The sequence below is a fragment of the Acomys minous genome (genome assembly GCF_964271855.1).
Source record: "Acomys minous genome assembly, chromosome: 8".
Classification (NCBI taxonomy): domain Eukaryota; kingdom Metazoa; phylum Chordata; class Mammalia; order Rodentia; family Muridae; genus Acomys; species Acomys minous.
Genome location: NC_140489.1, coordinates 59,367,820 through 59,378,489, shown reverse-complemented (window position 1 = coordinate 59,378,489; position 10,670 = coordinate 59,367,820). Strand labels below are relative to the sequence as shown.

At 43.8% G+C, this 10,670-nt stretch overlaps 1 protein-coding gene across 3 annotated transcripts in view; it reads left to right on the top strand.

Annotated features, from left to right (window-relative positions):
• The first annotated feature begins 5,227 nt into the window (after positions 1-5,227).
• BRMS1L (BRMS1 like transcriptional repressor) overlaps positions 5,228-10,670 on the top strand; it is a 29,770-nt gene continuing 24,327 nt past the window's right edge. Inside the window, exons 1-2 of one of the 3 annotated variants that reach the window (XM_084792364.1) lie at positions 5,228-5,526; positions 10,167-10,257. In XM_084792364.1, the coding sequence (XP_084648490.1) occupies positions 5,385-5,526; positions 10,167-10,257 (233 nt within the window). In that variant the 5' untranslated portion in view covers positions 5,228-5,384. Of the gene's footprint in view, positions 5,527-8,059; positions 8,104-10,166; positions 10,258-10,670 lie in introns of those variants that run through there. The other 2 variants (XM_084792363.1, XM_084792365.1) reach the window with 2 other exon arrangements.

Here is a 10,670-nt window from a genome sequence, read left to right as displayed (position 1 = left end):
ATAAAAGCTATATTTATTCATGATGTTCCATTCACTGTGTTCCTTTAGAGAAATGGAAAATTGTTTATGTACCCAATTTGCATATAACTTTTCCTTTTACGAATTATTTGTAGCACATAAAAGTGGCTGGTTTGATTTTGGGATTCCCACTTCAGAGTCTCCAGTTTATCAAGCCTGTGCCACAGAAAGTGACAACTTGAATTATACTTATGCTACAGGAAGGCTTAGAATATACTTTAAAAATATAATAAAATGCAGTTTTAATTTACTTTAAAAACTCAAAAGTACCATAAACTGGGAGGGTATATTCTACTATCATTTTATCTGTTTGACAAATTCATACCTCATTTTGACAGGGTCTTTCAAATGTGAAAAAAGAAAAGACAAAAAAAAATCACCCTGATTCTGATACTATGGCTGCTCTAGGTCGTTTGTCAAAATAGTTACCAAATGCTTTGAACAATAATATTTTTCTTAACAAAAGAAAACTATCTTTAATAGTGAAAACATTCAAAGTAATCTGAATGCCTGTCAACATGTGCATGTTAATATTCATGCATTTTGTAAATCATTAGATCTGGAAAAAGCTGGACAGTGGTGGCACATGCATTTCAGAACTAAGAGGCAGAGGCAGGTAGATCTCTGAGTTCGAGGCCAGCCTATTCTATATTGTGAGTTTCTGCACAACCAGGGCTAAACAGAGAAACCCTGTGTCAAAAAAAATATCAAAGTACAATTATACTGTATGCAAATACCTTTGATATTGAAAAAAAGAATGGTTAAATAACATTGTAACTGGAGCACAGCGGCTGGACCCCTTTATCTCAGCACTCAGGGTGGAGGAAATGACGGCAGGTGAGTCTCTATGAATCTGAGGCCAGCCTGGTTTACATAGTCATTTCCACCCAGTCAGAGTTATACAGTGAGACTCACAAAATAAATACATTAATTAATAAAATAAAACAACAACAAGAACAAAACCCAACCACTGTCGGTTCTGGATGGGGGCGGGGGACACAGGAAGGGCAGTATCAGGGATGGATTTGAACACATAATTAAAAATAAAATCTTAAAAATTATGAACAATTTAATGCTTTTTTTTGGTGTGTATTGTGTCTATGGTATTATTTCAGGTTTTTTTTTTTAATTGCTGCAACGAAGGAGCATGACCAAAAAGTAAGTTGAGGAGGAAAGGGTTTATTTGGCTCACACTTCTATATTGCTATTAAGGAAGTCAGGGTGGGAACTCAAACAGGGCAGGAACCTGGAGGCCGAGGTCATGGAGGGGTGCTGCTTACCGGCTTGTTCCCCATGGCTTGGTCAGTCTGCTTTCTTATAGGACCCAGGTCTACCATTCCAGGCATGGAACCACCCACAATGGGCTGGGTCCTTTTCCATTGATAACTAATTTTTTTTTTTTAAAGCCTTACAGCTAGATCTTATGGAGGTGCTTTCTCAATTAGGGTTTTCTCCTTTCAGGTGACTCTAGCTTGTGTATCAAGCCGACATAAGACCAGCCAGCACGGGTATGTGTGTTCACATGTGTCTGAAGGTGCATATGGAGACAAGGTTGCTGTTTAATCTCTTCTTCTATTGGTTTTCCTTTGCAGATGCTGAGGTACTTTCCCTTATTGAACCCAGAGCTCACTGATTCAGATAGCCCAGGATTCTCTCTCTGTTTCCATAGCATTGGGGTTACACGCAGGCTACTCTGCCTGCTGGGTCTTTACTTGGAATCTGGGTATTTGAATTCCACTCCTCACATTTTCACAGCAAAGCGATCTTTCCAGCCTATGACTAGAATGTAAGACCTTGAAAGGAATTTAAAGATAACGTGAACTTCTCATTTTAAAACTGACCAGAGAGCCTATGTGTTGCCAAGTTTACTGCTGGGTTATTGGGAGAAGCAAGGCTTGAATTCATGCCTCTTGCTCTCTTTCTTCTGTTTGAGGTTGGCCATGTGTGACACATCTCTTGCCTCAGCCTCTGCAGTTGCCAGGATTAGAGGTGTAAAACACCATGCCTTGCTCCTTCCGCTTATCTCTGAACAGCAGAAACAGGCAGCACCTGCTCGAGGACAACTTACGCCAAGAGAGTATATGCAAGCTCTGATATCACACTCCCTAATGTTCAAATCTGACACCTGTTATTTACTACCTGTTTGGCCTTGCCTCAGTTTCCTCATCTGTAAGATTGACTCATTTGTTATAGAGACTAAATGGACTGAGTTATTTAAAGCATGTTAACAGTGCAATGCATGGGCTGGAGAGATGGCTCAGAGGTTAGGAGCATTGGATGCTCTTCCAAAGGTCCTAAGTTCAATTCCCACCAACCACATGGTGGCTCACAACCATCCCTAATGAGATCTGGTGCCCTCTTGTGGTACGCAGGTGTACATTCTGGGAGAACATTGTACACACAATAAATAAATAAAAACTTAAAAACAAAAACAAAAAACAAAAAGCCAGTGCAAGACATATGTCGCAACCTGAAACCTCAGCACTATTTAGGACACATTCTCTGGTTATTGATACAAGATTAACTGGAGCCAGTGACTTTGCCCACAGCTGATTTTATTTGATCTGCATTTAAGAAACAGACCTTAGGGCCTGCAGCGTTGGTGCATAGTGCTACCCCAGCTCTCAGGAAGAGGGGGCAACACTGTGAGTTCGAGGCCAGCATCACACAACATTTCTTTCTCAAGAATGAGGTCCAACAAACATGCTCATAACAAAACAAACACTTCATCTGAGACAGCGTTTGTGTCTTGGCATTCCACACAGAAGTCCCAAGTTTAGTTTCTCTTGAAAATTGGAAGGCTTGATATTCTCAGGCTAAGATTCTCAGAACCTAACAACTAGCTGGTTGTAACATAGCAGCAGCCCACGCGCCTTATATTTTCATACTTGACTAAAACAACCCTGTTCTCAAGGAACTAAATTCTAAAAGTGACTCACACTGGCTGAATACAGGCGGGGGGCGGGGCGGGGGGGAGAGGACAGTATTGCCAAGTCCAGAGCAGAGCCATAACCCGGCATAGTAGGACAAGTCCAGAGCAGAGCCATAACCCGGCATAGTAGGACAAGTCCAGAGCAGAGCCATAACCCGGCATAGTAGGACAAGTCCAGAGCAGAGCCATAACCCGGCATAGTACACAAGAGCATATGGGATGGTGGAGATGCTGGTGGTGGCGCAAGTTTTCAACAAAGAGGCTTTGAAAAAGAAAGGGAGAGGGAGGGGCTTGTGAAGAGAATTGAATGTGTAAAGAAATGGGAGAACCAGTTCATGTGCTTAGCAACCATAAAGAGAGCTTTTCCCCCTTCAGATTTTATCTAGAAGTGATAGAATAGATTGACTGACAAAATTATAGACATCTCTAACTTGGATTTTTACCATGCATGAAATGGACAGCTGTTGAAATGTTGTCTGTCGTTAAACTACAAATCTATCCCAGTACTCAGGGAGGCAGAGGCAGGTGGATCTTTGTGAGTTCGAGCCCAGCCTGGTCTACAAAGCAAGTCCAGGACAGCCAGGGCTGTTACACAGAGAAAACTGTCTCCAAAAACCAAAAACCAAAGCCAAAAGCAAAGAAAAATTACAACTCTAACTTTCAATGCAGTTATGATTGGGCGTTGATATCACATGTGGTCCAATGCCTTTGGATCTCATTTCTGAGGAAGAAACGCTGTGTGGTGCACTGTGTTCTATGAAAAGAATATTTAAAGGTTTTTTATTTTAGATGTAATTAATTTTATGTGTCTTAGTGTTTTGCCTGCATGTATGTGTGTGAACCATGTGCATGCACCGAAGTCCACAGAGGTCAGAAGGTATAGGCTCCTTCAAAAATGGAGCTATGGATAGTTGTGGGTGCTGGGAACCGAACCCAGGTCCTCTGCAAGAAGAAGTACTCTTAATCCCTGACCCATCCCTCCAGCCTCTAAAAAACATGTTAAGATTTTTTTTAAAAAAAGTTATTAAGTTTACATATGCGTCTGTGTGCAGGTATGTGTACGTGAGGCTTGCTGTGGTGCTAGGGATCAAACTCTGGTCCCCTGTGAGAGCAGAGCATGGTCTCTAGTGCCGAGCTATCTCTCTAGTTCATTCTGTGAAACGTCTTTCAGGAGTAAATTACTTAGGAATGGGAAATCCTTAGGAATAGTAAAATACAGTTTTTTTTTACTTCTTTTGTCTCAGATAGACAGTGCTGGCTTCAAACTCTGGGCTGTAGCTGAGGACAGTTTTGTACTTGTGACCTTGACCCTCTTCCTTCCAAATAGAGATACAGGCAAGTTCCTAACTCTCATCTTTTAGATAGTTTTAAGATTTGTCTGGAAGTGATTTCCTTGTTTACAAAATGTACATAACACGGACTCCTTCTTTAGGGCTGTGACTCATCTAATCCATGCAATGAATTTACCAAGACAACCTGACATAGAGTGTAAGTTACAATGTATGAGTTACAACTATCATGGTAGTTACTGAGCCCTACTTGTCTATGTATCCTGTCCTTGGGAAGAGAGAGAGAGAGAGAGAGAGAGAGAGAGAGAGAGAGAGAGAGAGAGAGAGAGAGAGAGAGAGAGAGAGAGAGAGATCTTCTTAAGTCAAATGTGTATTTTTCATTGGAACCTTAAATTAAATCAACTGGTGGCATCTTTCACTTTAAAAAACACAAAACTGCTAGGTCGAAATACCAAGATACAATTTCCTTCCCTTCTGTATTTTTGGTCATAAATATTTCAAGAACAATTAAAATTTTTTACACATACAAATTCAATAGTTTAATCGCAGTGATAAAGTTACTACTAATGTAGAAGAGATGATTCTGCAGCTCTCTAGGTTCAAACAGTATGCAAAGACTTTCAGGCAAAGGACCTTTTCACATCATTTTCACATAGCCAGGCAGATCAGACAACCACTTGGCGGGAAAAGGATAAGCACCGACCAAACCTGCACAATCTGTTTCTGTTTAGTTTATAAACTGCGTTCCAGTATGTCAGCTTTCCTGCCTTGTGGGACTTGAAGTCCGAAGTTAGAAGTGATTCAGGCAGCTGGATCTCAGAAGCCCACAGCCCCTGAAGCGCTGAGGCCTGAGGACTACAACTCCCGAAATACTCGGGAAGGCCGTGCCGTAATCACGGCAACCAATCATACGCATGAATGCCAAGCCACGCCCCCAGCTCTGGGACAGCCTTGGCCAATGGCAGGGCTCGCAGCGCACCGCTTGTGGGTTAGGTTGTGAGGCCGGGGCCGGGGGTGGGGAGGAGTCCAGGGTTTCGGAGCGAAGCTCGGCGGCCGGGTGGGTCGGGGCGTTCGGCGCGCCCTTCACTGAAGCGGCAGTGGCCGGGCTGGGAGCCGGGAGTGGGAAGCGACGGCGCGGCTGGAAAATGCCGGTCCATTCCCGAGGGGATAAGAAGGAGACGAATCACCACGATGAGATGGAGGTGGACTACGCGGAGAACGAGGGGAGCAGCTCCGAAGACGAGGACACCGAGAGCTCGTCGGTCTCGGAGGATGGGGACAGCTCAGGTGCGCGACCCAGCTGGGCGGGGATGCCAGGTCCCCTGCGCCCGGCGCGCGACAGGCCGCGGTGCTCACGCCGGGCGGCGCGTCCTGCTGCGAGCGCGGGGCGGGGAGACGGGGGAAGGGGCGGGGACTGGCTCGGCCTCCGGCACCCCGAGCTGCGGGGCGCCGCGGGCTCCAGCTCGGGCTCCCGGTGGACTGGGCGAGCTCGGGCTTGTGTCGCCCCGAGGCGGTTCTGTCCACCGTGGGGCCCCGTCCTAGGGACATCTGGCAGTGCCTTGTGGCTACTGAGCCTGGAGTGGAATGTCCCACTGGCTAGTTTGGGAGATCTGGAAATGTCCCTTTGCTCAAACCAGTCTCTGCCAGGCTTGTCAGCGTGTGTGTGTGTGTGTGGGCTGCGGATAGATTTGCCTTGGTCCTTGCCGGGCTTGAAACTCATTAACCTTCCCTTTTAGGCCAGCCTGTCACTGGTACTGTCATCGGTGCTCTTCAGGGGACTGACTTGGCAACTATGCGGTTCATAGTAGGTCCTAAAGTTTTCAACACTAAGAAGGGACCAGCCTGGGGACAATTCTGAATCGTTATCGGTTTTTAACCTAGACTATGTAGGCACTATTGACATTTCCAGAATTCTCGAGCGTTCATTATTTTGTGACTTTGGGCTGTTTCTGACCCCTTATATTTGATGTCTTTTGATGCGGGAGGTAGATTAACACTACAAATAAATCGTGTAAAATTTTAATAATGTCATTCAAAAGCGAATTGAACTGTGACTTCCTGGGCCCTTCTCTGACCGTTTGATAAAGAATGCCTTCTTTGTCTAATCCTGGTTTTGGCCCTGTAAAGGGAAGCATTGATAATAGGCTAATGACAGTGCGTTATCGCTCCACACCTTTTTTTCAGGTTTGCCTTGCAGAGTGCACTTCTCCATGGGAGAATGCAGTGTCAGTAAGTCAGCCTTCCAAAAGTCAGTATTTATGGGGACCTTTTGCTCAGTATTGGGCACTACTAAGCACGAGGTCTAAATATGTAGTTACATTATCGTCTCTCAGTTGAAGAACAGTGTTCTCACTGGACAGGGCAGCTGAACATAGGAACTCACGGCAGTTGTGACAGTGTGCACAAGACCTGGGCAGGCTCAATCCAGAAAAAAAAAATCCTAGTATGGAGAGGTGGAGGTGGGCATCAAGTTCCATCACTAGCAGGGGAGCTGCCATATTTGTTAGCTTTTGGGAGAGTCAGTTTTCTTTAATAGCATGCCCTCTGGTAGGTCAGCCACACACCAGGGCTGCCTCCAACCCAAGAGTAGTTAGGCAAAACAAATTGAACTCCTTGGTTTTGCAAAAAAAAAAAAAGGAAAAAGAAAAGAAAAGAAAAAGTAAAGAACTTAAAGTTGGGTGGGTAGGGAGATGGGGTGGAGCTGGAGGAGCTGGGGGAGGGGCAGTGACTATGTTCAAAAAATTAATAAAAAACGTCTAAAAACTACTTGATTAAGTTTCGGAATAAACGATTGAATGTAAATAATGTGGTAGGAATTCAGGGACAGGGAAAGTGCTTCCAGGATTGAGTGGTCAGCACGTTTAGCTGAAAGTGGGACTGCCCAGTTTTGAAGAGTTTGGGTTGGGATAGGAAAGGCAGAAAGTTCATATGGGAGAAGGAATGTAAGAAAAAGTGCAAAGGCCAGAGTTCAAAGCTTGCTGAAGAATGAGAAAACCAGTTTGGTTGGGAGACCAACAAGCTTGGAAAGGCAAAGAATGCTGTGCCTGTGAAAGAGTTCAAAGAAGGAAAAAGCAGAAATTGAATACAACTTTAGGAGTGAAGGTAAGACGAAAGCTCAGATACAAGGAGAGGTGTGCGTGTGTCAGCACTAATGGAAAAACAAAATACTGCAATTGAAGCTGGAAGATAAAATATGTTGAGCATATTTATGTTGAGGGTACAGTCTGTTTATGTAAGACTGTCCGAACCGACAGATAGAAATGTGGCCCTGGCTCTCATCAGGGATGAGAGGTCTAATTCGGAAGTCATCTGCCTAGGTGTATATGCATGTGTTTGTGTGTGTGAGTGTGTGAGTGTGTGAGTGAAGGTACCCACGGAGTCCAAAAGAGGGCATTGGATCTCCTCAAGCTAGAGTTACAAGTGGTTGTGAGCCACCTAGTGTGGGTGCTGGGAACCCAGCTCTGGTTCTCTGCAAGAACAGTGTGCTCAGAATCCCTGAGCCATCTCTCTAGCTTGTGTTCTTGGGTTTTAACGGGAGCCAGGTTCTCATCAAATTGTATAGGTTATAATTCCCCTTTGAATGTTTGTTTAGGTTGTTGTGATTTTTAACCTGTTCCCAAAAAAAATCTCATCCTAGGAAATAATTACAAAGATCATAATACATCTTGCCTATGACACATCCCAGCTTTTCCTCCCAAACCTTGGTACTGAGCAGATCCTGTGAGCACAGAAACTTTCTACAGAAGTTAAGAAAATTTGAGGAACCAAGTGTTGAGTGTGTGATCATGTGTCCCTACCATGTCCCTCCTGCTCCCTGTCAAACCCTGGGCCTTAAGTAGCTTGGGCACGTGCTGTACCCCTGAGGTATGTCTCTGGTCAGGGACTGAGTTTTAAAGAGCAACAGAGTAAGCTGTGAAGAGGCAGAAATATTTTACATTTGTTTTAGAAAATTACCATTATCTACTTCCTTGTTATATGAAAATAACTGTACGTGTTGCAACTTTCTTTCTCACACTTTGACCTTTTTGTTGTTGTTTTGTTTTGTTTTCGAGACAGTGTTTCTCTGTATAGCCTTGGCTGTCCTAGACTCACTTTGTAGAATAGGCTGGCCTCAAACTCAGAGATCTGCCTGCCTCTGCTTCCCCAGAGTGCTGGGATTAAAGGGGAGTGCTATCACCACCCCACTATAGTTTGACCTTTATTTGATGAAGATCAAGATGTAGATCAACTTATACCTCAGATATTTTGCATTTATATGATGTAAAACCAGAAGAGGTGAAAATAGGGCAGACTGGTAATTAATAGTTGCTGTCTTTAAAAGTTGGCTTATCTTTCTCCTTATTTGTTCTTTTTTGTTGACTGACAGTAATCTGGAGACAGGGAACAGTGAGAGGGTGAGTGGCAGTCCCAGATTCCATAAATGTAATGCGGTTGGTTTGCTTTTTGTTCTTGAGACAAAGTCTCACTATGCAGCCTTGGCTGGCCCGGAACTCCCTGTGTAGACCAGCCTGGCCTCCACCTCAGATCTGCCTGCCTCTGCTTCCAAGTGCTAGAATCAAAGACATGCACTACCATGCTGCCAACTATTATTATTTTTTGTTTTGTTTTTGTTTTTTGTTTTATGTGATGGGATAATCAGCCATGTGGCTCCTCTTCCACCTGTAATTTATTTTTAAGATTAAAAAAAATTAAATCATGTGAATGTTCATGGTGTGTTTAGAGGTAGGAGGGGCATCAGATGCCCCTGAACCTGGAGTTACAGGCGGCTCTGAGCCATGGCATGAATTCTGAGAACTGAGCTTGGGTCCTCAGTAAGAGCAGAGCGGGATCCACTTCACACTTAGCTTCTGAGACATCTTTCAGCTCTGTTCTGTTTTTGTGTTTTTGTCGTCGTTGTTTCGTTTTTCTTCAGCCCAGGCTGACTTTGAACCCTCATCATTTCTCCAGCCTTTTCAAATGATGGGAATTCAGTCACTGTACACCACAGCTGACATGCTTTAGTTGTGAAGAGAGAAGTCCAAATGTGATTTTTAAAAGTAATACTGACCTTTTTTGAATATAGTCGTTTTTTGTACTGAATTCTCAAGAATTAGTGTAAAATCAAAGAAGGTTAATTACTTCATTGACTTTAGTACTTCATTCATGGCTTTCAGGGTCCTATAAGATTGGAAAATGGGTAAACAATAGAAGCTCTAGAGATGCCTGGAGCTTTAACTATTCTGACATTAAATTAATTCTACTGTAATGATTATTTTGGATAAGAATTGTTTATTGATCTGGGCAGTGGTGGCACACGCCTGTAATCCCAGCACTTGAGAGGCAGAGGCAGGTGGATCGCTGTGAGTTCGAGGCCAGCCTGGTCCACAAAGCGAGTCCAGGACAGCCAAGGCTACACAGAGAAACCCTGTCTGAAAAAAAAAAATGGAAGAAAATTGTTTATTGGGGGCCAGAGAGATGACTCAGAAGTTAAGAACACTGGCTGCTCTTTCAAAGGTCCTATGTTCAATTCCCAGCAACCACATGGTGGCTCATAATCATCTATAATGAAATCTGGTGCCCTCTTCTGGTGTGCAGACATGCATGCAGGCAGAACATTGTATACATAATAAATAAATTTTAAAAGGAATTGTTTATTTTCCTTTAAGAGTTAATATAGACCTTGGATGTCCAATTTAAACTTTTTTTTTTCCTGTTTGGACTAACCTCAGATATATTTGAAAGTTTTGTCTTAGTTTCTTTTTGTTTTTTGAGACTGGGTCTCATATGTCCCAGGCTGGCCTCAAACTGGCTGTGTAGCACATAGTCGTAGTTAGCCTTAAGCTCCTAATCCCCTTCCTGACCCTCCCAGACGCTGGGATCACAAGTGTGTGCCTCCAGGCCGGCCTTGAAGTGTTATCATTGATGTTTCCTTTTGTTTTTATTGATAGAAATGGATGATGAAGACTGTGAAAGGAGAAGGATGGAATGCCTAGATGAAATGTCCAATCTTGAGAAGCAGTTTACAGATCTCAAAGACCAGTAAGTGCTAACTGGAGAGGGCCGCTCACGAGTGTGTTGGTTTTACTAGCCGCAGGGGCGATTACATCGTCTTCGCTCTGCTCCTGTTTGTGCTTTATGGGCTGATGTGATTTGAAGGAGGCATCAGTGTTGTTTCCTCGCTGGAGGCCTCTTTAACTACTCAGAGTTTTAAGGCACGTAAGCTTTGGGGGGCTAGAAAAGATTAGATGACTTGTGTGTGGTTATTGGTGAGTTGGGGTGTCTCCATTGCTTCACACTTGGTTCTAATCTGCATTTATTTGTATCTTTGTTAAATAATCAGCTAAAGATTCCCCCCCTCTCTGGTATCAAGTGCTCTGCCACTGACCTATATCCCTAGACCCCCACCCCCTTTTTCCTTTTCCTTTTGAGACAGGGTTTTATAAGTTGCCCAG